Source organism: Lichenostomus cassidix, chromosome 22, assembly GCF_008360975.1.
Source record: "Lichenostomus cassidix isolate B80296 chromosome 22, HeHo_3.0, whole genome shotgun sequence".
Taxonomy (NCBI): Eukaryota; Metazoa; Chordata; class Aves; order Passeriformes; family Meliphagidae; genus Lichenostomus; species Lichenostomus cassidix.
In genome coordinates this window covers 511724-539276 of record NC_139502.1, presented here as the reverse complement: position 1 = coordinate 539276, position 27553 = coordinate 511724, and the positions used below count along the sequence as shown (strand labels likewise).

At 55.6% G+C, this 27553-nt stretch overlaps 5 protein-coding genes and 1 long non-coding RNA gene across 9 annotated transcripts; 2 read left to right on the top strand and 4 right to left on the bottom strand.

Annotated features, from left to right (window-relative positions):
- Positions 1-1990: 1990 nt before the first annotated feature.
- Positions 1991-4452, bottom strand: LOC146427961 (nodal homolog). Its single transcript, XM_085080717.1, has 3 exons — positions 4150-4452; positions 3031-3806; positions 1991-2930 (listed from the first exon to the last, which is right to left on the bottom strand). The coding sequence occupies exons 1-3, from the start codon at positions 4400-4402 to the stop codon at positions 2778-2780; spliced, it is 1182 nt and encodes a 393-aa protein (XP_084936843.1). The 5' UTR covers positions 4403-4452; the 3' UTR covers positions 1991-2777.
- Positions 4453-5250: 798 nt separating this feature from the next.
- Positions 5251-13108, top strand: ASH2L (ASH2 like, histone lysine methyltransferase complex subunit). 2 transcript variants are annotated; one of them, XM_085080408.1, is made up of 17 exons: positions 5251-5405; positions 5652-5721; positions 6010-6155; positions 6618-6706; positions 7023-7117; positions 7205-7300; positions 7517-7612; positions 7818-7893; positions 8547-8564; positions 9908-10001; positions 10316-10533; positions 10730-10897; positions 10979-11172; positions 11521-11613; positions 11733-11831; positions 12133-12192; positions 12556-13108. In XM_085080408.1, exons 1-17 carry the CDS (start codon positions 5296-5298, stop codon positions 12661-12663), a joined length of 1830 nt encoding a protein of 609 aa, XP_084936534.1. In that variant the 5' UTR covers positions 5251-5295; the 3' UTR covers positions 12664-13108. The 2 variants fall into 2 exon arrangements, with proteins under 2 accessions (XP_084936534.1, XP_084936536.1); XM_085080410.1 differs by lacking the exon at positions 8547-8564.
- STAR (steroidogenic acute regulatory protein) lies at positions 13085-17291 on the bottom strand. The gene is made up of 7 exons (XM_085080411.1): positions 16148-17291; positions 15449-15562; positions 15075-15202; positions 14836-14994; positions 14222-14406; positions 13946-14039; positions 13085-13862 (listed from the first exon to the last, which is right to left on the bottom strand). Exons 1-7 carry the CDS (start codon positions 16209-16211, stop codon positions 13755-13757), a joined length of 852 nt encoding a protein of 283 aa, XP_084936537.1. The 5' UTR covers positions 16212-17291; the 3' UTR covers positions 13085-13754.
- Positions 17292-18747: 1456 nt separating this feature from the next.
- BAG4 (BAG cochaperone 4) lies at positions 18748-25765 on the top strand. 3 transcript variants are annotated; one of them, XM_085080459.1, is made up of 4 exons: positions 18748-18993; positions 22794-23033; positions 23665-23913; positions 24417-25765. In XM_085080459.1, exons 2-4 carry the CDS (start codon positions 22797-22799, stop codon positions 24903-24905), a joined length of 975 nt encoding a protein of 324 aa, XP_084936585.1. In that variant the 5' UTR covers positions 18748-18993; positions 22794-22796; the 3' UTR covers positions 24906-25765. The 3 variants fall into 3 exon arrangements, with proteins under 3 accessions (XP_084936585.1, XP_084936584.1, XP_084936583.1); XM_085080458.1 differs by lacking the exon at positions 18748-18993 and adding an exon at positions 21496-21622; XM_085080457.1 differs by lacking the exon at positions 18748-18993 and adding an exon at positions 21680-22038.
- Positions 19351-21438, bottom strand: LSM1 (LSM1 homolog, mRNA degradation associated). The gene is made up of 4 exons (XM_085080460.1): positions 21295-21438; positions 21017-21085; positions 20369-20484; positions 19351-19825 (listed from the first exon to the last, which is right to left on the bottom strand). Exons 1-4 carry the CDS (start codon positions 21338-21340, stop codon positions 19655-19657), a joined length of 402 nt encoding a protein of 133 aa, XP_084936586.1. The 5' UTR covers positions 21341-21438; the 3' UTR covers positions 19351-19654.
- LOC146427956 (uncharacterized) lies at positions 25100-27463 on the bottom strand. The gene is made up of 3 exons (XR_014856192.1): positions 26745-27463; positions 26127-26510; positions 25100-25514 (listed from the first exon to the last, which is right to left on the bottom strand). It is a non-coding gene; the product is annotated as an uncharacterized LOC146427956 (long non-coding RNA).
- Between the last annotated feature and the right edge of the window lie 90 nt (positions 27464-27553).

Genomic DNA, 27553 nt, shown 5'->3' with positions numbered 1-27553 from the left:
GCCTTGCAAGGAGCAGCTCAGCATTACAGGGTAGATCCCTGCTTCACCAGAGTCTGCTCCTCACCCAACAGTCACACTCCCAGGCTGCAGAGCTGCTTCTTCTACGGGCTGAGCCCAGTTGTGCATAATGGGAGGGAAGGAGGCAGTCGTGGGTGGCTGAGGCACAGCTGGGATGCTCCAGGGAGGTCCAGGGACAAGTTGGCTTTGTCGTTGCATTTCCCATCCCAGCCCCTTTTTGTCTCAAGCAGGCAGAGCAGCACACCCGGTGTCCCTGTGCCGCACTCAGTGTCCCTGTGTCCTGCTCCGTGTCCCAGTCACGGGACAAACACCACCTGCCTGACCCAGCTCGTGCATTAATGCACCATTTGTACAAATATTGCCCTGGGCATGTGATAAGACCCCTCGGTCTGTTTGTTCTCACTCTTTCCTTTTTGTGTGTCCAAAGTAATCTGTGCCTGCTGTCCCTCCTGGCCAAGCCAGCCCTTCCCAGAGCAGAAACCTGCCTGTTCCCCCCCAGCCCTGAGATGCTGAAGGGTTGCAGGCAGGAGGACCCGTGGCAGGGCTGGGGCTGTCCCCCCACTTTACTGTCCTGCGTGTCTGGGCTCCCTCTGTCCTCCAGCCGATGTGGATTGGGGCAGGAGCATGGCCAGAGCTCTCCCTGCTCAGTTCAGGTCCCCCTCACAGCTCGAGCCAGGCAGAGCCCAGCTCGCCAGCAGATCCTTGCCTAAACCCGACTTTATTGTCATTGTCCGCACTTTGATGTTTTCCTTACAGCCCTGGAATCTCTGCCTTTATTTTTCCACCCTGCTCTTCCCAGGGAACGGCTGCTGCCTCCCCCTGCCCTGCCACAACTTTTGAACCCTCTGCTGGATTCCAGGCAGGCGTGATGGAGGGGCAGAGATGGCAGAGATACAGCATCCGGCGGGGGCTGGGGGGACAGGAGGTCCCAAGGTGGGCGTGGGGGAGTGAATCCCCCCGCTTTGGAAGAGTTTTTGAGCCGGAGTAGCAAAACTGTGGCAAAATAACGTGATTTTACATCACCCAGAGCACAGATGTGCAGGTTCCTTCCTGCCTTTGCCTCCTGCCGGGGGTCAGCCCCGCGCCCCCGGCCCACCCTTGACAGCTCCTGCAAATGACCCTCTAATGACGGGATGGTCGCAGTGTGAAAGCTGTTGGAATATGTAAGCGCCCCGGGGAGGGTCTGCTGGAGCGGGGGAAACACCAGACACGCTTTGTTTATCCGCCGGCTGGGATGTGGATTGGGATAATCAGGCTGGGCTGGGATGTGGAGTCGGGGCTGCTGGTCCCAGGAGGGGCGGGATGGGGGTGGCCACTGTCCCATCCTGAGCAGCCACCTGGGCCACCCGCCGCCAGCCCCGGCGCTTGTGGCCCCGCCTGTCCCCTCCTGGCCTGGGGGCCACCAGTGGGTGCCCACGCGTGTGCCGTGTCCCCATCCGTGGGGACAGAGCCTGGGGGATCCCAGACCCGCGGCCGGGGGCAGCTCGGTCACACCCGGGGACTGATCCTCTCTGCCCAGGAGGAGCAGCCCGTTCCCAGGGCTGCCGTGAGGGAGAGCACGGTCACCCCTCAAGACCCCGGGCATCGCCCCCAGCCCCATCCCTCCTCTGGATGGGTGACCGACCACATGGTTTAGAATTCACCGCTGTTACAAGGCACTGCCCTTCCCTTATCTCTGAGGGGTAAATAAAAGAGGAAAATCCCTTTAGCTTCCCCTTCCACGCCTGCAGGTGCCTCCCTTGCTCTTGAGCAACCCCTCATCAGGGTGGGAATAGCTTCGTCCTTATCTCACGTGGGTTTTGGAGCTTTCGACCATCTTTTGCACCATTGGAGGGACTCCCTTGCTCTGGTTGTTTCAGGAGCATCCAGAGCCCACCTGCTCTGGGAGCAGGCTGCAGCCAGAGATGATCCCAGAGCAGAGAGAAGCTCTGGATGCAACAGATGGACACAGAGAAGGAGAGACTCATACCCTGGCAGACCATCAACAGCAAAAATCAGCAGAATCCAGTGAGTATTTTTAATATATGTATAATTTATTGATGAATTGTACAGCCATGACCCTTTCACTACCACCCCATCCAGCGAGGGGGGAAAAGGCTTGAGCAGAGCTGTGGTTACTCATTTGTAAGAGCTGCCCATGTGGATCTGCCAGATGGGGCTCTGGACATTGGGTAACACACTTGTCTGAGTTGTAATAGAAATCTGATAGTTTTAATAGAAATATTATAGAGTTCTTAGGAGAAATGCCTAAACCCCAGGGGAGACTGAAAACCCCAGTGGTGTGGATGCTCAGCATGACCAGACACTGGAGTTGCAGTGTCCTGAGAAGCTGTGGCTACTGGTGATTCCCGTGGCTGGGAAAAGCAGCATTGCTGTGGGCCATGTGTCATGGCAGGGTGATGCTGCTGTGCTCCAGTCCTGCACCTCAGCTCCTGCCTCTATCCCAGACACAGGAGCAACTCAGCTCCCTGGTAAACCCAGAGTGGGGCACTGACCACCCCAGAGCTGCCACTGGTGCCACAGGCTGGTGGCCTTATTCACACGGAGCCTGGATCCAGCCAGGCACTGTGGCCATGCAGTGCTGCAGAGCTGCCTGGCACCCCACTCCTCCCCTGGCCCAGCCAGGGCTTTGCCAACCCTCAGGCATGTGGGCTTCAGGGATGCCCCAGTCTGTGCAGTGGTCATGGGTTGGGGAGGCTGGTCCTTTGGGCACTCTGGGGACTGAGATGTGCCCCTTCCTGGCAGAGGATGAGGTGGTCTCAGTTGCAGCCACACTCCTCAATGATCATATCCTCGTGGTGGCGGACGACGATCTCACCCTTCTCGTAGTAGAGCATGGAGAGAGGACTCATCTTGACGGGGGAGCAGGCGGGACACGGCACCTGGTTGGGCTTGTAGAGCTGCAGCAAACTCTGTGGGAGACACGGGAAGGGCAGAACATCCCCCTGCCACAGGCAGGGGCTGGGGAGTGTGGGGGGCAGGGGGGATGCAGGGTCAGCAGCCCCCTCTTACCTGTATGTATGCATGGTTGGTGGGCTTGAAGGTTTCATCCACGGGCGAGGGGCACAGCCCTTCACAGCGGTAGGCGTTGTACTTCTTGGGGTAGACAATCCAGCTGCCCCAGCCCGTCTGCTCGAAATCCACCATCATGTCCACCCGCCGGCACAGGGCCCTGCCCTGTTCCCGTGGGATGGCCGCAGCAGCGTCGCTCACTTTGATCCTTTGCTTCTCTATCCTGTTCCTGCGCTGCCGCCGCGTTCCCTCGCCCCGGGAGCTGCTGTCACGCATTATGTACTTGGAGGTCTCCGCTGTCCTGATGAGGCTGTGGTCTCCCGGAGACTTGTCCTTGGAGAAGACGAGCAGCAGGACTCTGTCTGCGACATCCTGGGGCAGGGCTGGATCCCTGTGCCCGGCATCTGTCAGGGCGGTGGTGGCTGGAGCAGCTGACCCACTCACCTCCCACTGCCCGCTTCCTGTGGGACTGTGGTGCCCAGTGACCACGGCTTGGTGGAGCCAAGAGCGGAGCAGGTTGGTGACCTCAAAGACTTTCCAGGAGGCCTGGGTGGCAGAGGGGCTGCCAGCCACGGTGCCCAGGAAGAGCTGGTGGGAGCAGGTCCCATCTCCCCGGCACCTGCGCCGCTGGCTGTGGTAGATGTCCAGGGAGATGTTGTGGGCATGGGAGAGGCCAGGCAGGTGGACACGAAGCTGAGCCAGACTCACCTCCTGGCTGCTGGACAGGGAGGACATGTCGAAGGAGAGAGCCCAGCGGGAACCGTTCTGCAGGGAGCCTGAAAGCCGAGAGCATGGTGAGGGGACGTGGTGCCAGGGGTGCCAGAGCTGGGGGAGACGGTGCCCTTGCATATTGCTGGGGCACCATCCCTGCCGTGGGAACGGGATGGTCGGGAGAAAGCAGCTGGATCCACCTGAGAGCCAGCGAGAGCCTCAGGCAGGGCTGGTCTTGGGAATAGGGACGCTGGGGACAGTGGGGATCGCTGGACAGGGATGCATGGGGCACAGTGCGTGTCCCAGGGACAGTGCTGGTCCCACGACAGGGATGCTGGGGAACGGTGCCGGTCCTGGGAACAGTGCCGGTCCCAGGACAGGGGTGCTCGGGGCCGCGGCCCCACTCACCGTGTGGGTAGAGGCTGAGAGCGGCGGCGGCGGCGGCGCGGAGCGGGGCGGGAGGGGCGCGGAGCAGCTGCAGCATCAGCGGGGGGCAGCGCGGCGGGGCGCGGGCCGGTGCCCAGGTCGGTGCCCAGGTGAGCGCCCGGGTGGATGTTCTGGTCGGAGCCCAGGTGAGTGCCCGGGTCGGTGCGCAGCCCAGGCGGAGCAGGGCTAGGGTGCAGAGCGCCAGCGCGGGCGCGGAGCGCAGCGGGACCCGCATGTCTGCCCCGGCCACCCGCAGCCGCCCTATTTGTACAGCGGCCCCGAGCGCCGCCCCGGGCGGCCCCGGCACCCCCCTCTCCGACAGCCCCCTCCCCTCTTCTCACCGTCCCTCTTCCCATCCCTCCGTCCCTATCTCTATCCTCCCTCCCCTCCACACCCATCTACCTCCCGGCCATCCCTCCCCGTTTCCATCTCCCTCGTCCCTCTCCCTACTCTTTCTCCCCCCTCCTCCCCATCCTTCCCTCGCTGCCTCCAGCCCCATCCATCCATCCATCCATCCATCCATCCATCCATCCATCCATCCATCCACTTCTCTTTGTCCCTGTCCCTCTCCCCCTCCGTCCCTCCTGGGCTCGTCACCACCACCACCCCTCTCCTCCTCCGTCCCTGTGGCTGCGGGTGGGGAAGCAGTCACCCCCCGCGCTGTGCAAGGACACTGCTGTCCCCAGACCCCGCACAGCCCGGGACCCCTGGGGACGAGTGAGCCAGGCACATCCCCACCCCAGTCAATCCTGCCCGGCTCCTTGGGGAAGGGAGCAGGACCTGGGGCAGCCGTGGACCCCATTCTCTCTGGGGCGGGGGTGCCAAAGGGGGACCTTCCCCCCAGCCTCCCAGGGACGCAAGGCTCGTCTTTCGCGGGGAGAAACGTGTTCAGTCCTCCCGCGGGACACCGGAAACCTCGGGCCTGCTCCCGGTTTATTACCCCGCTGTCAGCCCCGCACCTCGGGCCAGGCTGTGGCTGCGTGACGTCACGGCAGCGCAGGGTGACGTCACGACTCCCGTGCTGTCCTCCCGGCGGCCGCCAGCAGAGGGCGCCGCCCGGCCGCTTTCCAGCGCTGAGTCTCGCGAGACTCGCGCGCGGTGCTCGCGGGAGTGTTGTGGCGGGCGAACATGGCGGCGGCGGCAGCGACTGCCGAGGGCGCTGAGCCTCCTCCGGAGCCACCGCCGGCCCCGGAGCCCCCGGCCCCGCCAGAGCCTCCCGCCGCCGACGCTGAGACCGGGTATGTCCCTCCCTAGGCGGGCGCCAGGGACCCCCGCACCTCCCGTACCGTAAGGGCTCGGCGGGACCTGGCCCCGTTACCATGGGAACGGGGATGGGGCTCTGGCTCTCCCCCGGTGGGTATTTCGGCCCGAGCGACACCGGGGGCGCGGGATCCCCGGCACAGCCAGGGCCGGGTCCAGGCTGTGCCCCTCCGGTGCGCGGGGTGCTTGCTGGGGGCTCCGCTCTGACCTCTCTGCCCTGGCAGGGGCGACGCCGCCATGGTCGATGTCACCGCGGCCCTGGAGACCGAGTCGGCCAACGGGAAGGAGCCCCTGGTAGGTGGTGTGGGCAGGGAGGGCGGTGGTTCAGCACAAAGGATCTTAACATCCCTTAACGCCAGCATCGGTTCCTTAAAGGATTGTTTTGGAAATTAAATCTTCACCCGTGTGGCTCATCCTCACTAACTCAGTCTACAGAGGAGCTCCAGCCTGCTCGCAGCACGGCCATGGATTAGGGGAAAGGATTTATTCCCTTTAAACTCCTGTAATGGCAGATTCCTGCCCAAAGCCCCTGTGCTGCCCGCCTCGGGCACTGTTTGATTCCTGGCTCTGCTCCGGTTGCAGGACGCTGCCGGGGATGGCGCCGAGGCCATGGATGTCCAGGGGGGCTCGGGAGACGAGGAGAACACGCGGCAGCTCGGCGAGATCGAGCTGCAGTGTGGGATCTGCACCAAGTGGTTCACAGCTGACACCTTCGGCATCGACACCACGTACGTGAGCACTGGCATGGCCAGCACGGGGCTTTGGTAACAGAAATGGAGCGTTTGGAGTCTGAGTTCCCAAGGACCAGTCTGTGTCCTTGAACACTTGGGAACTGCTGTGTTGTGTAAATAAAGCATTGCCCGTGATAATACCACCCCCATGAAATACCACTGGGTCTGTAAGATGTTTGTGGTTTCAGGGAGGGAAGGAATAATTGGGTTTTAACCTGGAATAATTGCTTTCTTAACCCAGTGTAGTAGACAATAATTAATTTTCTTTCACTGCAAGAAGGACATTGGGGAGCTCTGGAGCATGTCCAGGGAAGGGAATGGAGCTGGGTGACAAGGTGGTGATCGGGCATAGGTTGGACTTGATGATCTCAGAGGTCTTTTCCAACCTCAGTGATTCTGGGATTCCTTAACCTGAGATAATTATAGCTACCCATCCCTGACAAAGCTGCTTTTTGCCAGGTCCTGTCTGCCCTTCATGACCAACTACAGCTTCCACTGCAATGTGTGCCACCACAGCGGGAACACCTACTTCCTGAGGAAACAAGCGAGTGAGTTTGGGGAAAGCACACTGGGAGATGTTTCGTGCAGCATTGTCCTAGAAGTTTGGTTTGGTCTGAAGTTGATGGGAGGGCTCTGCTGAGACTTGTGGAAGATGACCAAAAATCCCATATTAGCAACCATGTGTGGCTGCTTCTAAAAATGTTTTGCTACTAATTTATGAAGGTGGTGTAAATGTGTTCAGTGAGGGTTGAGTCAGGACAGAATTTGGGAAGTTTTGCAGTTACTCGGGGTGATAGCTCTGTACCTGGGTGTCTGGTCTTCCCACCAAGTGTAATTGTAGCCCTGGGGTGTTTTGTTTTTCAGATCTCAAGGAAATGTGCCTTAGTGCTCTGGCCAACCTCACGTGGCAGTCAAGGACACAGGATGAGCACCCCAAGACGATGTTCTCCAAGGATAAGGTTTGGCTGTTACAGAGCCACCCTAGGCTCACGTCAGTGATGGTGTCAGTGAGGAGGAGTTCACACAAATGTTTTCTGTTTTCACAGGATATTATCCCCTTTATTGATAAATACTGGGAGTGTATGACAACACGGCAGAGGCCTGGGAAAATGACTTGGCCCAACAATATTGTCAAAACCATGGTAAGAATTGAGGGTAAATCCATGGAAGAATTCCCACAAATTTTGGCTTTCTGACTTTGGTGTGAGCTGAGGGCTGGGCTTGGAGCTAGAGCGTGAAGATGCTGATGCTTCTTAGGCAGCTGATATGCCTAACACATATTAATAGGAAATACTGAGATTTAAACACTTGAATTTGTTACGATCTCACCCTGTGTAAGTAAAACTTTGCTGTTTTAGTGTAAAGAAAGAGATGTGTTCCTGGTGAAAGAGCATCCAGATCCAGGCAGTAAAGACCCAGAGGAAGATTACCCCAAGTTTGGGCTTCTAGACCAGGTATGTGATGACAGACAGGAGGAAAGTGGGGAGCTGAGAGGAGGGGTGGCCCTCTGGTACCTTCTGCGCAGTCAAGGGGTGAATCTCTGCTGCAAACCTGTGTTGTGCCAGCCATGGGTGGGAGCTCCAGCACCTGGAGTGCTCTGCTCAGGCTCAGAGTAGTCCTTTTGACAAAGTGTGCTGTAAGTTATTTGATCTTTTGCAGGATCTTGCCAATATTGGTCCAGCCTATGACAACCAGAAACAGAACAACGCTGTGTCCACAAGTGGAAGCTTAAATGGCAAGTTCTTTACTAGGGAGGGGTTTGGGTATTTGGGATTAAGCTGCATTTCCTAGTCCTCAGGGCATCTGTGCAGTTAAACTGTCATGTGAACTGACCTTATGCTTATGCTCAGTACAGTCTCACTGTGCCTTTTTATAGTGAGATTAACTTGACTTCTTGGGAAGGTTCAGCTCTTTCTTTTCGGTGACCAAATAAATTAAGATGCTTGTTGAGAGCTGATCTTGTCAGTTGGCTCCTAGAATGGTTTTAATTTATCTCCTTGTGTTATTTACATTTCCAGTTTCCCTCCCTCTGAGAGCTGACAGTAGCTGGAGAAAGCAGAAATATGTATATATATATATATATATATTCCTTGTGCTCACTGCTTGATTTTTGCTGTTCCTTTCTGCGGATGACTCCTGTGCTGTCAGTTTTCCCTTCTCACTGAGGGTACTCAGGGTGACCTTACTGCAGTAAATGAACTGCTAATGGGTTTAGATATTAATAATCTCTATTCAACACATCCCAGCAGTACAGACAGGAGGTATTTGGGACCTTTTAAAGCAGGTTACAGGTATCTCAGGTGTGTTTTTTCCATGTCATGCGCTGGTTGTTTTTTATTTAATTTCTGGGAGACTGACGAACATGTGGTGCCACTTCTGTTCTTGCAGGTGGAGCCTCTCTGGGAGGTGAATATTTACCTTTCAGCTTCTAAAACTTAAGTATTGCTGTTTGCAAAGCTTTTTTTGCTCGATTCTCTTAGAAGCCAAAGTCAATTAAAAATGAAAGCGTGCCCTGATGTGATTGCAGTTGGACTTTAATACAAACCAGCAATTCCACTCTTTAATCTTTAGTAATTAGAAGCTTTTCATTGTCATATTCTGCCCTACTTGACTCGTTTAAAGGTTTTGTTCATTCATTTTACACTTAGGTTTATTTTTATTCTGTATCAATTGACCTGATGATTTAGTTTTAATGCTTAAATAATTGGTCTGAAATTTACAGTGCGATGGTTTGGGCAAGTAACTGTTGACAAACTGGAGAGCCTGAATGTTTTGTCTGCACTGAAATCAGCAAGTGCAGCTGGATCAGGTCATGTTTGTGCAGAATATGGCATTCCCTGGATGGTTTGGATCCCTTACACTGTAAGGGAATGCTAGTAATGGAAGAGCTGATTGGATTTTTAGTTACCACATGAATGTGGTTCGTGAAGGTGTTTATCTACAGTACATGAAATTTCCATAGCATTCCTTAAAAATTAACAGCAATATCTTTGAAAATAGCATGATGATAAAATGCATATATGATTTAATTTATTAGAACATGCTGATATTAGTTTGACTAAATTTGACATGTAGCTTTTCCTATACTACAGTTTTATAACTGAGTGCTGAGTTCAAACTGATTTGCTGTTCAATCATAGAAATTACTTTAGTAGTACTGAAGAGAAACACCTCTTGCTTTTCATTTTTCCTCAACTATGGTGTATTTTATTTTGTAGATGGAAATTGAATATTAGGTGCTTATTGCTGGTTGGTGTCAGTGTTCCTCCAGCACAGGGTCACTGCGATGGTCACTGTGCTGTAGGATGAATTTCTGCTGCTTCTGCAGAAATAGATTTGAGCTGTGACTGGAATCTCCATGAAACATACTAATAATTAGTAATAATAATAATGATAATGAGGATGATAATGATGTCCCTGAAATGGATCCTGGTGCTGCTGCCTGTAAATTTTCTGATGACAGAAAATATTCTTAATTCTCACCTTAAAAGCTCGAGTTGAGCTTGTTTTGCTGCTCGGTCTCCTTTCGCTTCTGCTCCAAATTTAGACACCTCAAAACCTGACCAGAAGCCACATGAGAGTTGCAGATTTTGCTGTGCTCATTGGCAGTAAAGTCTGGTTCACATTAACTGTGGATAAAGGCCCACGAGCTGATTTTGGTTTGGCTGCTTCTGCCCCTCTCTCCCTGGAGATTCCGTGTGTGTTGGTGCTCCCTGAGCAGCTCCTTACCATGCCTGCTTTGTGTCCAGGGGGAATGGCTGCCGGGGGCAGCGGGAAGGGCCGAGGAGCCAAGCGCAAGCAGCAGGATGGAGGGACCACAGGAACGGCCAAGAAAACCCGCAGGTGAGAGGAGTGAAGTGACACAAAGGTGCAGGGATGGGTGTGAAATGGACACCAGCACTTGTGGTGCCTTCAGCTGCCTCCCAGCTGTCTGTGCCCTGGCTGGGTGTCTGGGGGTCACTCCAGGGCTCTGTGCTGTTACTGATGAGTCACAGGCTGTAAATTATTTCAGTGGATGAGTGTTTGCTCACTGCAGGTGAATGTGTGCTCGTTTCACACAGACACAGGTGTGCAGCCCCTGAGCACAGGGACAGCTCTGCAGGGGGTGTCCTGTGAGAGCATCTGGGAGATGCCAGTGTGCAGTTTGTGTGTTTCAGTGATCCGTTGTTTTCGGCTCAGCGCCTTCCCCCCCATGGGTACCCTCTGGAGCATCCCTTCAACAAGGATGGCTATCGCTACATCCTGGCCGAGCCTGACCCCCACGCACCCGACCCAGAAAAGCTGGAGCTGGACTGTTGGGCAGGAAAACCAATTCCTGGGGATCTGTACAGAGCCTGCCTGTATGAACGAGTCCTCCTGGCACTGCATGACCGAGGTACAGAGCTTGTTAATCTGCACAAGCTGTGTTTCCTTACAGAGGCATCTCAGTAACCTCTCGTTACCAGTCAGTGATGTTTCAGGTGTCACTGCTCTCAGAGGTGCAGAGGGGAAATCCACCTCTGTCTGTTCACTTGCCTTTTGACATCACCACATTAAAAATCACAAATAAGTGCTCCTGTACTCCCCTGCAGCTCCCCAGCTGAAGATCTCTGATGACAGACTGACTGTTATTGGTGAGAAGGGCTATTCCATGGTGCGAGCCTCGCACGGCGTGCGGAAAGGAGCCTGGTACTTCGAAATCTCCATGGATGAGATGCCTCCAGACACAGCTGCCAGATTAGGCTGGTCACAGCCCTTGGGTAAATACTTTTACCAAATATTTCTTAGTAGGTGCTCCTAGTACACTCTGTGTGTTCATGATGAAGCATTTGTTTCTGCAGGGAACCTCCAGGCCCCTCTGGGATACGACAAGTTCAGTTACTCCTGGCGCAGCAAAAAGGGAACCAAGTTTCACCAGTCCATAGGGAAACACTATTCCTCTGGCTACGGACAGGGTGATGTCCTAGGGTTTTACATCAGCCTTCCAGAGGATACTGAGACGGCCAAATCCCTGCCTGACACCTACAAAGACAAGGTGAGGTTCGAGTTCACTGTTGGATTAAGCGTTGGCAGGTGGATAAATGGAAAACAAGTTGCTGTGGCCTCACTCGCTCCCCTTCCTGTGCATCCTCCCCATCCTGCCTCTGGGTACCTCGGTGGTTCATAGGGAAGAGGTCCAAACTGTTGATCTCAAGAAAGCAAAATACTCCTGGATGGAATTACCCACATCTCCTTGCATCTTCCCCTTCTGGCTCTCAGATCTTTGAGCTGTGGGAATCACTCCTCGCAGGTACTCTGACACCAGGCACGCCTGTCCCCGAGCAGGGCAAGTGACAGGTAAGCTTTTCAGGCTTGTTTCTGACATTGTTTGCTGCTATTTCAGGCTTTGATCAAATTCAAAAGCTACTTGTACTTTGAAGAGAAGGATTTTGTGGACAAAGCAGAGAAGAGCTTAAAGCAAGCCCCTGGAAGCCAGGTGAGTTGTTACTGTTACTTCAGCACAAGCCTGGCTGAGTGAAAGGGAGCAGGGATTAATCATGTCAGGGTTGCTGTGTCTGACAGCCACCATCAGAGGGAAAATCCTTCATTTTTCAGATCATATTCTTCAAGAATGGTGTCAGCCAAGGAGTTGCCTTTAAGGACATCTTTGAGGGGGTTTATTTTCCTGCTATTTCTTTGTACAAAGGCTGCACGGTAAGTGAGGGGTCTTTGACAGAGGAATCCTAAATCCATCAGTTTCAGTAATGCACAAAGTGTGGGCACTCTGGGAGTGTGCCAAGTGAAAAGGAAAGGTGGGAATTATTTTGGTGACTCTGGAACAATGTTGCTGTTCACATGTGTAATGAGATTATCAAATTGCTGACGAAACATCAGCAGTGTTTGTCCTGTGGGCTTGCACAGGGTGGGGGTAGGCTCAGGAGTAAGAGGGAATGACATTGGAGGGCTAAAGAAATTTTCCTGGTTTTTAGATCTAATGAAAGTGTGTTTTCCACAGGTTTCCATAAACTTTGGACCATATTTCAAGTATCCACCCAGAGACATCACTTACCATCCCGTAAGTAAAACTGAAGCTTCCCCCACCCCCCATTTAAGAGCCTCAAATCAAAGGTGTTTTGGTGTGATTCATATCACACCTGTATTTTTCTTCAGTCTCATTATCTGGATAGTGTAGCCGAAAGGACTGTGTTTAAAAATATTTAAGGACAATAAATCATCCCATTAAGCCATTAAATTTTAATGAAATAGTAGATGCTATCTTGCTCCTCTTGACAGATTGTTGCCTGTGTTGGCCACATTTGTCAGTAAGAGGGCTGCACTGTTCAAGGAAACACTTGAAATTTTTCCTGGAGGGAAATGGCCCTGGGATGGGTGGTCACTCTTTGTCCAGGTGTGGAGCTAACTGTGCCTCCCTCTGCAGATGAGTGACATGGGCTGGGGAGCCGTGGTGGAGCACACGCTGGCTGACGTCCTGTACCATGTGGAGACAGAGGTGGACGGCAGGAGGAGCCCACCCTGGGAGCCATAAACCCCCCACACTGTGGATTTATTGCAGAGGAACATCCATCTCTCCCTCAGTGATCAGCCAAGGACCCAACAGGCTGAGGCAGATGCAGCCCTGGCTGGCAGGTGTTGTGTGTGTTTGAGTTCACTCCCCTTTCTGCTGCCACTGAGGCAGTTCTGGGGTGTTTCGTGTTTGAAATACTGTTTGAGTGTCACTTGCTGGAGAAAGGGGTGTTGAAGTACCTTCTGGACTGGGACAGATTGTAGCTGGACCTGCCAGGTGTAGATACAGTGACCCCTGTGCTCAGGTGTGTTTGGTGATGGTGACCAACAGCTCCCAGCCAGCACTGCTCTGTTTGAACGGGACGGCTGCATGTAAGACTGAAATTTGGGCTTCTGTCCAAACTGTATTTTTTTTCCCCACAAACTGGAAACCAGTTTAAAAATAAAGGCTTTAACTCTTCTTTTTATTCTTGTTTTTGTCTTGTAAATTGTTACAAGTGGCATTTAAACCAAAGCAGCTACACTAGGAGATCTTTCAAGCTGAAGATTTCCTCTGTGCAGGAGTTACATGAAGCTTCCTGCCAATGATCATCATTGCAGAGCTTTGGATGAATAAATAATCTGACACTTCTTGTGTGTCTGTACAGGAAAAAATAAATTAGAGCTGCTTTCAGAGGGAGGGGGAACAAAATTGGTAGTTAAGTAAGCAATGTGTTTGAGTTTTGGGAGAGTAAAATTTGAGGTTCAGTCAGGCCTGTGTTTGCCTCACTGAGGATGTACTTTCCCAGTCAGATGTCTCCCTAATAACTAATTAGCCCAGACCTTTAATTGTAGACAGCACTAATTAAAGCTTTATTTATTCATTGAAAGTAATTAGGGAGGGTGGAGTTGGCTGACTGGGCCAGCACAAGATCAGTGAAGCAACTGCAGGAATTAAATTTTTGGTCCTGCACTTACACAATGAGCTTCAATAAATAAACCTTTATATTTATTTATTGAAACAATGCATTAATTGGTGGAATCTGCTATTAAAGGCCTTGGCTAATTGAAATGACAAGATTCCCTACTTTGCCCCTGAACAAAGCCTTGCACTGGGTGGTCAGCAGGTTGTGGTCAGCAGGTCACAGGCACTGGCTGTGCCAGGCGCTGCCGGAGGTGCTTGGCGAAGTCCACCTGTGTCTGGGACAGGACCTGGTTGATGATGGTCTTGGGCAGCCATCCCTGGAGAGGAGCAGACAGCCTGTGAGCAGAACCTGCCTCTCCCCCCGCCCCTGGCTGCCCCCAGCTGATCCCACCCCACGTACCTTGAGGTCAATGCTGAGCAGCCAGGTGAGCCTGGTCTGGGAGGGACTGCCGGGCAGTGGGCGCAGGACCATGCAGGTGGGACCATTCTCAGCCCTGGGGTGTGGGAGAGGCCCAAGTCAGACCCAACTTTGGACTTCTCAGCCTCAAAAGTGCACTTTGGGATTTGGGGTTCCCTCAGTGCCCAGACAAACCCAGTGACTCTGGGCTCGTAGTACAATCCTGCCCTATGGGAATCTCGCTCCCTGCACACCTGTAAATGGATTGAGCAGGTTTACCTTATGAACCCCTCCTGCTCAGGCATCGCTCCGTAGGTCGTGGACATTCCGGCCAGGACACAGGTGGAGCCACGTCTCTTGGAGCACCGGACACTCACAAAGTCCCGTGGCCCAACAAGGTTCCCTGGGGTCGCGGCTGCCTTCTCATGGGTGATCACTGTGTCCTTCCCGATCTTCTCCAGAATCTGCAGTTTAGAATTAAAACTTTCATTTGTTTACTGCAAGCACAGCTAAAATCTGCCTCTGGTTACTGGGTGTTCAGATACAGGATCTGACAAAAACTTGATGTTTACTCTGACAATAATTCCAAATACTTGCTTTCCCTCAGGTGCAGAACTGTTTTCAATTCCTAAGTGAAAAGCTACTTCCCATTCTGCTTCCCTCATTCCTTGTGCCTTGAGTCTATTTCTCCTCCACATCAGCCCCAATTTACAGCAGAACTGGCTGCCCCTTTTGGGAAAGTGCATTTCCTGCAGAATTAGTTACACAGAAGCTGCTCCAGACTCGTCTCTTGGTGCAGAAGTGACAGATACTGCAAAAAACCCTCTACATCTGCAGCAGGAAAATGGACAAAACACAGGCTGACTATGATGTGTCTGACACGCATTTCCTACCCTGACTTCTCTGACGTTGGGGTTCCAGTCTCCCATCTGCTCCATGTTGTCCACCAGCTCTCCATAGACCACGTCCAGGGGCTGGTCTACCACCACCTCCAGCCGGAACACCTTCCCCACGTCCGGCAGCACCTTGCTCAGCACTTTGTCTCCATTACCCTGGAGATGGGATGGCAGAATTACCACCAGAGCTGCTCACAGCAGTGCTCCAAGTCAGCACCACAGGGCAGAGCACTCACCGCCACTGTCTCTGTCTTCCAGTCATTCTGGTCCTCAAGGATTCTGAGGGATTTCTGCAGGGCTTCCTCTCCTTGCTTGATGTAAGACATTTCCATCTCACTAAAGGGCTTCTCCTCCAGCCTTGAGCCTGCCAGCACCAGACAAAGGCAGGGGTGAGCGCAGAACGGCATGATGTGCCAGATGAGCTTTATCTACACCAAATGCCCTTCTCTGTGCCCAGGCAATGGGGATTAAACCCAGTTCCCACTCTGCCTTTGACCTAGCAGAAGCACAGCCCACTCTCAGGCAGGTTTTCCCCCAGCCACTCCGGAGCCCCAACCTGTGATGGACTTCCCACGGCAGGAAGGTACAGACCCCCTCAGGTGTCACTTACTGAGCAAGGAGCTTCTCCTGCGCACCTGGTGGATCCAGGCGCTGGGGCCTGGGCTGCGGCAGGCGAGTCTGCTCAGCTCCTGGCTGATGGCCACGGCGGCTTGTCTCCTCAGACCTGGGGGAGAGAGCGTGTCACCCTCTGGCACTGCACTGCAGGAGCCTTGCCGTGGGCTTTTCCCCCAAATTCAACACACAGCATGGAAAAGTCTCTGCTTGTGGAGTCCTACAGGCACAGGGAGCAGCTGGTTGCCATCGCACTGCCCTGGCACAGTTTGTCAGCTCCAAGCCATGCAACAGCAGAAATACTGAGAAGCATTGTGCAGGTGCTCAGGAAAGAGGATGGAAACAGAGCACAGAGGTACAAAATCCTCACATCTAGTGAGAGTGTGATGCAGAGCTGGTCACAGGGACATGATCCAACCCCTCAGGCCCCAGTGACAGGACTGGTGGCAGAAAGGGTTGCAGGGACAGTAAATCACAAAACCCCAGCATGGTACAGAGTGAGGAGAACATCCCCAAGCCCTCAGCCACCACTCTGAGGAATTCATAAAGAAAATCCTTTCTGCAGCCTGTGACTGAACAGGAGCTTCTCTAATAAAGCTCCCGCTCTGCCTGTGACAGTGGGAAGAGAATCCCCAAGCCTCAGCCCCATCCCACCCCAGGCAGCTGGTGCCAGGGGCTGCCCCAGAGCCAAACTCACCGGTCATGTTGCGCAGGTGCCTGTAGGAGATGGCAGCACAGAGCTTGGATGTGGCTGGCAGCATCTCTGTTCAGGGTTGGAGCTGTGGGCTGGCGGTGGTGGCTTTGGTGGCAGCTGTGTCTGTCTGTCTGCGCTGAGCACTGCTCTGCCCCAGCCCTGCCGCCTGCAGCCTTAAGTACGAGGGGCTGAAGGATTCTGCCCCGTCAGCCGGGAGATAAGAGCCGTCACTTGGGGTTGGGCCTCGCAGGCCAAGGCCAGAGCCAGCTCCCCACGCATCTGCCGGGGCTGCAGGCCAGCGCTGGGCAGTGCCATGAGCACGGGGCTGTGCCCGTGCTGGGACAGGGGAGCACCAACAGCCCCTGCCACGCTCTGGCCAGGCAGCTCCGAGGGACAGCAGGGAGGCAGAGACCCACTGACCACCTCCTGCCCTGCCTTGCAGGTGATCCCTGTGCCAGGGACAGACCCTCAGCACACGGACCTGGGTGCCATGGCATGGATCACCATCTGTGACAGGTGACAGATAATCACAGAGTCACACAATCATTAAGGATGGAAAAGACCTCCGAGGTCATCGAGTCCAATCTTTGATGGGTAACCATGGATAATAATGGATAACAATGGACAACACCATCTCACAACACAGCCATCATGGAATAAGAAGCCATGCTGAGCCCAACCTCAGCAAATGCTGTGCTCTAGAACCAGGACAGCCCAGAGAAAGCTAAATATTAAATACCTTGAGCTGCTGAGCCTGGGACTGGAAGCAAGGGGCAGCCCTGAGCAGCCCCCCTATTCCCCAGGCCCCGTTATCCACCCCAGGGCTGGGAGAGGTGGGACACGGCAGAGCAGTGATAACGCTCAAGGCTAAAATGACATTTCTGGGATGAATTATGGCCTGGAGACCAGCGCTCCCAGGAACCAGTGAATCACAGCTGCTTCCTTTGACGTCAGCCCCTGCACCCTCCTGCAGGGAGCCTGACCTTCCTCCCCCCTGTTGCAACAACTTGGCTCAGGGGGAGGTCATCCCCCCACTGTGCCACCAGCCTGGAGCCAGGGAGCCCTTCGCCTTTCCCCACCTGCCTCCAGCTTTCCTGAGATGATTTGGGTCCTGCCTGCCATCCAGAATGGTCCTGCTGCTCCCTGGGACACTCCTCTCCATCACCAGGGCTGCCATTCTCCATCGTGCACCTCTGGAAAGCATTCCTTTCCAAAATATTTATGGGAAATCCTCTTTGCAGCCACACTCCCACAAGTGTGATTCCCAGGTCATGCCACAGCTCTCCCTGTCTCCAGGCTTCACCCACCAGCTCCCACCTGCCTGCAAACGGTGGGGAGGGAAAGCCAGGAGGGTTTGAAATCCCCAAGTCACAGCTGGGAGCTCCAAGTGCCCACAGAGCACTGACAGGTCTGGGTGCTCAGGGACACCAGAGACACCCCAGTGCTGTGCATTGCCCCCAGCCCCTCCAGCCCCCCTGACAGCAAGGGGGACAAAGCACCAGGGACCAGAGAGCCCCCAGCTATAAACCAGCCAGGACTGTTATCCCAGATGGAGCAGCCACTCCCAGCACAAGGCCTCGGTACAAGGACACACAGTTGTTTGTGAGAAGAACCAAAACAAGCCATGCAGAGCTGCCCTCTGGCTCCAGGCTGGGGGGGCCCATCTATGCCCCTCAGGAGGGGACAAAGCCACACTGTGCCACAGCACATGAGGGAAATGCTCCAGGTGAACAGTCCCCAGACCCCAAAAATGCACTGAGAACCCTCAGGAGAATCTGGTTAACCAGGACACCCCACTCAGCCCCCCTGAGACACCTCCCAAACCCCTACACAAAGTCACCACACAGCTCCATTTGCAGCTTTTCACTTCAAAATCACAGGGTTTGAGACACAAATATTCACAAATGTATAAAATGTGAAAACTGAATCGATGCCAACCAAAGGCACCAGAGATTCACGAGTGCCTGAAGGCTGAGTGACTCAGGAATGCTGAGGCTGCCCCGAGCCCCCCATCCTGCCCAGCCAAGCCCCCTTCGAGAACATTCCCCTCTTCCAGCCCATTTCCCAGTGGCTGGAGCAGGAGGAGGCTCTGTCAGGGTGACCCTGTCCCTCCTGCTGCAGCATGACCAGGAGGGTGTCACCCCCCTTCCAAGGCTGCCCATGTTGCTATTTAGAGAGCACAGACAAACCACAGCCCCTGGTGCCCACCGAGGTCACACACCAACCTGGTGATAACACAACAGGCTCCAGTGCAACAAGAACACGTCCAGCTCTTTACACCCCCTGAAGCCCCAGCCTGGAGGGCCAGGACCACCCAAGCCCATACCTTCCCCCAGCCACCATGTGCATCACTGCCCTAATCCCCCCCCCTCACCCCAAAACACCCCCCAAACCAACAGGGACAGCAAAAATACCCTCAAAAAGCCATACTCTCCCGCCAGAGATTTTCCAGCCACAGGAGGCAGCTCCATAAATGCTTTTTATTAAATTTGGTTAAAACAAGGAATTGCCTTTCCTTGTTTAAATCTTTGCTACTCCCAAACTTACAACACCCACTCAAGCAAGCAGAGCTGCACTTGTCCTCTGTCCACCCAGCACAGACTCTTCCCCCAGAGAACTCCCTCACTGCCCAGGAAAGCAGCCTGAGGTTCCACAGGGATTGACCCTGCTGAGGTTTGCCCTTTCCTGCTCACACCCAGGAGGCTCCTGGAGCCTGGCAGCTGCCCAAAGCCAGCCCTGACCCAGCGCCACAGCCAAGGACTCTCCTACCCACGGAAGTGCCAGGACACAGTGAGGGCAAAGGACTCTCCAACCCGACACAGCTGCACCGACTCCCCCGGAGCACTGAGGTAAGGAGGGGCAGGAGGTGCAGGGTCTGTGGTGCCCCAGGTGCAGCAGCTCTTCATCAGCAGCGAATTAGTGGGTTCAGCTGGTAATCAGTGGGCTCAGCTGTGGGGGAGTGGCACAGCCTGGCTGGGGGGGTACTGGTAGTCTTCGCTGAGGTACAGGGGGTATCCAGGTTCTGCTCCCCATCCCAGGGAGAAGGATCTTGCCACAGGTTTTCCCTCAGAGTGAGCCCAACCCATGGCAGGACCTAGAGCCCCATCTCCCCCTGTGCAGCACACGGAGGGGACTAGAGTTGGCCTGAGGAGTGCTCCTGAAAGAGGGGGAACTGTCAGGACCAGAATACTGGAAAACCACCAATGTCAGGATCAAGGATTTATTTACACGTCAAGGAAAACTCTCACCCAGAGTCATGTGAGGAGGAAAAAGCAAACAAACCCAAGGAGGAGTGATTTGCCTCCCAAACACAAACACTCGCACTCCTGGTGCGCTGGGCTCTCCTCGTCTCCTTCTCCGCAAGGAGACTAAAGGCATGATTTGTGTACAGTTTACCAGCACCACGGAAAGTACAATCTGAAAATAAAACCTGCCTTTCCAAAGAAATCTGTCCCTGCCCAGGCAGGTCATGGAGCAGCCCTTGCTCCTTGCATGAAAGGGGCAGCAGCTTTAGTACTCATCCAGCGTGTCTGCCCGTGGCACTGAGAGGCCTCGCTCCTTCAGCGCCTGCACCTTCAGCTTCTCTGACTCCTGCTTGGCCTGCTGCTCCACCCGCTGCTCCTCCAGGATCTCCTCGATGGACACCTGCTGCAGAGGTGTGTCACTCTCCTTCTCCAGGTCCTGCAGGAGAAACGATCTGTTCAGCTCTGCACAGCATCCCTGGACTGCAGGAACCTGTGCCCACACACCTTCCATGAGTCTCATCGAAGGGTGGAGGACAGAGAGCAGAGGTGCTGGAGGCACTCTGAGGGGTGGGGCTGTGGCTAGCGACCCCCAGGACAGTCCTGGGAGGGGCTCCTGGGGACCCCAAAGCAAACAGCACTCAGCTCCTCCAGAGCCCATCCCAGAAGGTGTCCCCTGGTGCAGAGCCAGCAGAGGAGTAACAGGCAAGCAGTAATGACATCCTCCAGCAATGCTACAAACTGGAGCTTCCCCACAGCTCCCTCTGCATTGTTCTTCATCCATTATACCATCCCAGAGGGGCTGTGATGACAGGAGGCACCTCTGCCCTGCGGGTTGGCATTTCTGCAATGCTTCAGCCTGAACCGGCCCTGGAGGCAGCTCCAATTCCACCAGGACAGCGACCACATTTCACAGCAGACATGAACAAACCACAAGCACCCCCAGCTCAGTCCCAGACTGCAGTGGGAGCTGTTCACTTACAATTTCCCCCAGCAGAACCACGTTCTCGCCCCTCACGACAAAGATGCCCCGAGGGATGTCCCCATACTTCTTCCCCACGTGAATGCGTTCCACAGTCTGGTGCAAGACCAAGTTTGCTGCAGCAACAAGAGAGACAGAAGACCACCCACGTTCCACTGCATTCTGGCTGCACAGAGCGTCCCGTCCCGTCCCACCAGGCAGAGCTGCAGAGCAGTGACTGCGCTGGTGCTCTCCCATCACTCGCTGGCTGCTCTGAGCCGGGTCACCGCAGGCAGCGACAGACTCCCCAGCTCTCTCCGCCCCGGCACTGAGCCCACCCAAGCCCCCCGTGCCGACGGGAGCAGAGAAGATGATGCTGATATTGGTGCTGCAAGTTCTGGGCAAGGAGCGAGTGCTTGGTTGGAGGATGAACATCACCCCGCTGTTTCTGCTCAAAAAGAGATGCCAGAACATCAGCGCTGGATGCAATCACGGCAGGGGAAGCTCCCAGTTCTGGGAAAAATCTGTGTGACGCCCAGGGGGATGCGGCACAGAGGCGGGTGTTTAACTCACGGCACAAACACATTCACAAAGCGCACCGCGGGTCCCTCCTCCCGCTCATGCCCTGCCCAGGCGGCCCCAGCTCCCCGAGCCCCGAGCCCGCCGTACCGAACTGGTCGATGCTGCGCAGGTACCCGATGAGCGTCCGGCCGTCCCGCAGCAGCACCAGGTGCTTCTCTGCGGGGAGAGGAGAGCGGCGGGTCGGTCACGGCCCCGGGGCAGCGCCACGCGGGACCGGAGCCCACGGGGGGAGGCTCCCTGCGGGAAGAGGGGTCCGGGCGCCCCACGGAGAGCCGCGGGCAGGACCCGGGGGGAGCGGGAGTCCAAACCCCCGCGGCGGGGACGGGCCGCCCCTGAAGCGGCGGCGGAGCCCCGGCCGCACTCACTGTCGATGTCCTGGATCAGGCTGGCCGTGCCGGGCATGTAGTTCATGGTGCCGCCGCGCCCGCAGCGGAAGCGCCGCCATGCGCCGGTGCCGCCGCCGCCCCGGAACCGCCCGCGCTGGGAGGGACCGCCCGCCGCTGCCCTTTTAAGCCGCGCCAGCCGTGCGCGCGGAGCCGCCGCCGATTGGCCGCGCCGGCGGGGAGCGGCAGCCGATTGGGCGCGGGGCGCTCGAGGGGCGTGGCGCTGGCGGCGGCCATGGAGCCCCGCGCGGCCGGGCTGGGCCCGCCGCGCCCCGCAGGGTCCCCTCGCCCGCCCGCGGCGGCCGCGCAGGTAACGGGGCGCGGGGCGGGCGGGCACCGGGCGGGCACAGCCCCGCGGGGCGGGCGGGCGGCGCTCGGCCCGGCCCTGCCCCGGTAACGGGCGCGCCGGGCGGTCCCGGGGCGCGGGCGGCGCCCCCAGCCTGACCCCTGCCCGGAGCCTCGCACGGCGCGGCGGTTTGCCGTGGCTCCGCTCGCGGACAGCCTCGGGCGCGTAACGGGGCAGAGCAGAGCGCGGGGAAGCGCCGCCTGCCGAGACGGTTCACGGGGACGTTTCTGGGGCACATGTTTAGTGCAGAGATCCCGGGAAGGCAGCGATCGGGGAATGCGGTGATCCCGGACCGGTTTGCTGAGCGGGACAGCCGCGATCCCGCGGCTGGGCAGTCCCGGATCCGATCCCACGGCTGGGCAGTGCCGGATCCCTTAGCTGTGGGTTCTATCGCGGCTGGGTTTGGGGCTACTGTGAAAATTCCGTGTGACGAGAAAGGCTTTGCCCTTGCGGAGCAGGATCTGCTCTCCAGCCACGGCTGTGGTTTAGTTTATGCTCTAGGATATGCAGGACTGATCTGGCTCTTCCATAAACCCCGCACACAGGTTGTACAGCCTCTGCTCCGTGAAGCAGTGCCTTGCCCGAAGCTACAGGGAGGGAGTCATTCCCTGAGCTCCCGAAATCCTGTGCTTAATTATCCTCTCTGCAGTTAGGTGGAAACTCACTTTCCATACAAACCAGTTACTGGGATGGATCCAGGTACATCCTCAGATGTGTCCTGGTTGTGTAGACCTTCCCTACACAGACCCACACAACCTGCAGCTCCAGGAGCTGAACACTGGCTGGCAGAGCTTGTTTGTTTGCATTGTGTCTGTGTGAGAATGAGCAGGGAAATGAACTTTCCTGGAGTGTTTTCCTTCCTCTGGTTAGTGATGCAGTGCTGGGATCAAACCTTCCAGGAGCTGCTCACTGTGAGGGGCTGCACAGCTGTCCCTGAGCCCAGATCTGGTTAAGCTCAGTGTGAGACCTGGTACAGCCAGGTTAGATCAGGAAAGCCTAAAACTGGCACAGATCAGTTTGAGGGCAAAGGAACCCCCTGGTTAAATGCTGCAGGAAGGGCCAATCCTTGTTCTCAGAGCATCTCTGGCCATGTCCATTTCCCATCACCTTTCCTGTGCTCTTCCCTTCTCCCCAGGCGATGGATTCTCCCTATGCCAATGGAGCCTACAGCCCCCCATACCCACACTATGCCAGCCTGCCACAGGCACGGGGCTTCTACTGCTCGGGGCCTCCGCGGAGCCCCTACCCCACAGAGCCCACAGGCCTCTACCGGCCCCCGTCACCCGCTCCCGCCTGGAGCTATGTCCCCCCGGAGTGTCCCACCGAAGGCTCTGCACTCCGCAGGCAGCAGGTCCCCGGCTACTCCCCGCCACAGGTAAGGGACACTCTTCAGCCCTGGCTCGGAGTGTGTGGCTCCTGGGATGTTTGGTCTGGGGGCTGCAGTGGGGGGCAGTGGCAGGGCATGCTTCAGTGGAGCCTGGGGTCCCATTGGCTCTTGAGCACCTTGTCCTGCCTGGTTTTACTCTGACAGAAACTGGTGGTCACCCTGTTCTCTGGAGACCCTGAGCTTTTGGCTAGGAAAGCAGGAATTGGGCAGCCAGCCTGAGCTGCAGCCACTTCATGGAATCACAGAATCAGTGAGGTTGAAAAAAGACCTCCAAGATCATTGAGTCTATCCTGTGACCAATCACCACCTTGTCACCCAGACCACAGCACTGAGTGCCATGTCCTGTCATTCCTTGGACACTCCAGGGGTGGAGACTCCACCACTTCCTTGGGCATTATGTTCCAATGCTTGACAACCCTTTCCATGAAGAAATTCTTCCTGATGTCCAACTTGAACCTCGCCTGGCACAGCTTGAGGCCATTTCCTCTTGTCCTGTCCCTTGTTCCCTGGGAGCAGAGCCTGACCAGTCCCTGACTGCCCCCTGCAGCTCCCAGGGCTGTCTGAGGGAGAGTGCTGGGCGTGACCCCAGTGGTAATTCCTGTTCCCCCTGTTCTTGCAGACCCCAGGAATGCCGATCCCACAGTATCCGTATGGAGACAGCAGTGCAGGGGTCACAGGGCAGGGCTCTGTGCCACAGCCCAGAACCCCAGAGGACACGTGGGGCCCCCCCTCTGTCTATGGGGTGCAGCCGCGTTACGCCTGGCCTGCAGCCTCAGGGCATGGCAACCTCTACGTCTCTGATTCACACCCGTCCTGGACCAGCAGTGGGGCTCCTTCCCACCCTCCCACCTGGGAGTCACAGGGACAGGTGAGGTCCTGTTTGCATACAAAAGACTAAAATCCATGGCTGTGATTCCATAATGAACTGGAGGGACTAGATGTCCTGGGGCGGGTCTTGAAATGGGTCAGACAGGCTTTCTCTGGGTTGGATCAGGAATTGATTCTCCACGTTTTTCATCCCCAGGCAGTAGCAGCCCTGATGATGGGACTTGGGGATGGGGTCTGCTGTTCCTTGGGAACAGCTCTGGAATGTGCTGCCCACGGAGAGGGATCCCACGGTCTATCCAAACAGGACTGTGCTGAAATCTGTTCAGCATCTCTCTTGTTCCTGGGTAAAGAACGTTCAGGGGCTCACACTCATTCTCTGGACAGGTACCCCTTGCTGGGGTGTTGCTTTCTAACAGCTGAGGATGAGAGCACAGGTCCCTGTCCCCAGCTTCCCCAGCCCTGTCCATTTGGTGCAGGATGAGAGCAGAGACCTCTGGGTTTAAGGGAAATGCACTTAGAGATGTTTTTTACCTCTGACTGCAGGACTCTGTCTATGACAGACCTGAGCCAAGCCCAAACCAACACAGTTACTATTCTGATGTCAACCACCGGCACTTGGGGACGGTGAATGAGCACAGGATGGCCAAGCCTGCCCCGTCCCAGCCCCGGGTGCAGTACAGTGCCCAGCCCCAGCTCTATGACCTCGCCCCACGGAAGCCCGTGGCCGGGAGCCGGGAGCTGGGCTTCAAACCTGCTGACCAGCCTTCCACAAATCCTGCAGCCATCCAGCCAGAGATTCAGAGGATCCTCCACGTGATGGGGGAGGCTGAACAGCTGGAAGAAGAGGTGGATGAATTTGTAGGGAAAAAGACAGATAAATCCTACCGGCTTCTGGAGGAGATGTTGACCAAGCTGCTGCTGGAGCTGGATTCCATTGAGACTGGGGGCCAGGATAGTGTCCGGCAGGCCAGGAAAGAGTCCGTCCACAGAATTCAGGCCATACTGGAAAAACTGGAAAGAAAGGGATTGTGAAAGCACATCAGCCACAACACACAGCCTGTTGTTGAGGTTCCAAAGAGTTTCAGTTCTCTTAAATCTCAGCTCTTTCTGCTACGCACTATTGACAATGGAATAGCAATAAGCCCTGAGTCAACAAATTGAAACAAACCCACCAAAAAGCCACCCCAGAAGTCCAGCCCCAACAAACAACAAAGGACAAAGTGACAGAGGCTTGAAGCAGCAAAAGTGTTTAATTAAAATATTGAAGAGAACTGGGCCGAGGATGGAGCCCTGTGGGGTTGCGTACAGTTTCCCAGACCAGGCCCAATCTCCAGGTGCCTCCTACAGCCACAGTCAGTCTTTAAACACTTGTCAGATGTGCTGCAATGTGCAGCCACCAATCAAGACTCTGGGCTTGTCCTCACTGCCTGTATTTTCAGCTTCAGCTCCCTTGCCATAAACCCCGTGTGTCCTCATGGGGGTTGTTTGGGTTTAGTGCACTCAAGGAGCGACACTGAAGTGCTGGAGGGAGGGACTGTGGTGGCACATGTCATGTCGTGGTGTTCCTCTTCTGTGGCGAAGAGCCAGTGTGGGGTGTCCCCATGGACATGGGAACACAGACTGGAAACCCCAGTTCTGTCACTGGAAAGAAGAAGCACAAGCTGAGGAAAGAACAGGTGCAGGATGCTTGGAAGTGATTTCCAGGTCACTTGGATAAAAATCCCCTGTTTAATGTCCCTCTCCATCCTGCGAGTTTTGTGTCCCACTGTGCAGCACCATGGCGGAGGGAACAGCTCGACCTGTTCCTGCCTCCTGGTTACAACCTGCACAGCAGCTCACAGCTGTGTGTGATACTTAATAAACCCTGACAAGTTTTAAATGTTATTTTGTAACTGAGATGTCTCAAAGTCTCTTTTTCTTTAAAGAGCTGCGGTGGGGAAGGTTGTGTAACTCGGTCTGAAACTCCAGCCTGGCTGTGTCGGTGCCAAGGTCAGGGGTGAATGGAACATCTGGAAGACTGGTGTGGGGTGCCAGGGTGCCCTATTGCCTCCAGGCAGTGAACATGCTCCAGGAGCCTCTAGCTGGGGCTCCACGGCTAATGGCTGAATTTTGGAAGGGGTCTGGAGGGGATTTAGGATTCCTGAGGCTGGGAGTGCTCTCATCATGCACTCTGTACACTGACAGCCAGCCGATGCCCCGGAGACACCCGGCAGATCCCACATTCCCAGACAGGGCTGTGGGCACAGGACTGACCTTTGGAGCTTGTTGGATGTGTCCATGATCACGTGTGATCATCCTGCACGGCCAGCCACGTCCAGGGTGAGCCAGGAGGGAGCTGGATGTCCTGGGACAGGGAAAGGCTCAGCTGCTGTTTCATTTTGTGTCAGGCAGAGAGCAGCCAGGCTGAGCTATTCCATGCTTCCAGCCTGGAATCTGCCTCCTGGGGATTGCTGGCGATACTGGGAGATCAAAGCAAATCACAGTACCCAGAGTGCTGCCCTGTCACTGTCACTTGTGAAGCAGTGGCCCAGCTCCCCCTGAATGTCACCTCTTCCCAGACCAGCTGAACCCATCCAGGTAACATTCCTGAACAATATTTCCTGTTCCTGCCTCCTTGGCAGAGGGTTATGTAAATCCCTAGAGAAAAGCACACGAGAGAACATGAAGCAGTGGGCTGAGATGGCAGGTTATCATTGCAGGGCATGGGGACATGAACAGCTCTGGGGGACGGTGTGGCTGCGTGTGACATTCTGGCTTCCCTGGGTGGGTTTTTTGTGTTACCCCCAAAGCTGAGCCGAGCTGGGATCAGGGATCAGGGCACACATCCCACACCTCAGCCTGCAGGAAATGCTGCTGTAACTGCATCCCTACCTGCTGCCTCTGCCTCCACACAGGACCAAAGTGGGTCACGGCTCGGCCAGGTGATCCAAACGGAGAGTCAGACACGGGCAGGAGCTGTGTCAGCACCGACTGGTGCGGGCTCTGCACGGGCGAGGATTGCAGACATTTGCTTTCCAGCTGCAGAACTGCGGATTTTAGTGCTCCTGGTCCTTCCGTTTTCCTCGCCAGTCCCTGCCACGGTGGTGATGAGCTCTAGGATGGCAGTTTCTGGCAACTGGTTTATCTTGAAGCATCCACCCACATCAAAAACCCCAAATTAGAAAGTCTGTCTCTGTTTATCACTGGGTTCATCTCTACAGAAACCAAACTCTTACTCTGGGGTTACCCGTTGCTTCTCCAGCAGTGTCCGCCCTCAGCAGAGGGTTTCTCAATCACCACCGAGGCTAAAGGGTCAGAGAGGGACTGAAAAACAAACATTAAATCAGCACCTTGTGGTTTCTGGTGCAATCACCCCATGCTCAAGTGTTTGTTCCTGCCGCACGTGGGAGGCAGCTGGCATGAGGACGGGTGTTTCCCTGCACCCCAGTGCCGCCCATCCGGCTTGGGGCTGCAGTGACCCACGGGGCTCCTGGCTGGGACCCGACAGTCCCGACAAGCGCTGGCACTGCCTGCGGTGGCTCCTGGGCACTGACCCGCCCGGGCCGCTGCCAGCGGGGCAGGGTTCACAGGCAGGGAACATGGGCAGGGGTCACGGGCAGGGATCGAGGGCAAGAGCTGCAGGCAGGGCTGCAGGGAGGGGCTGAAGGCAAAGGTTGCGGGCAGGGGTTGCAGGCAACAGC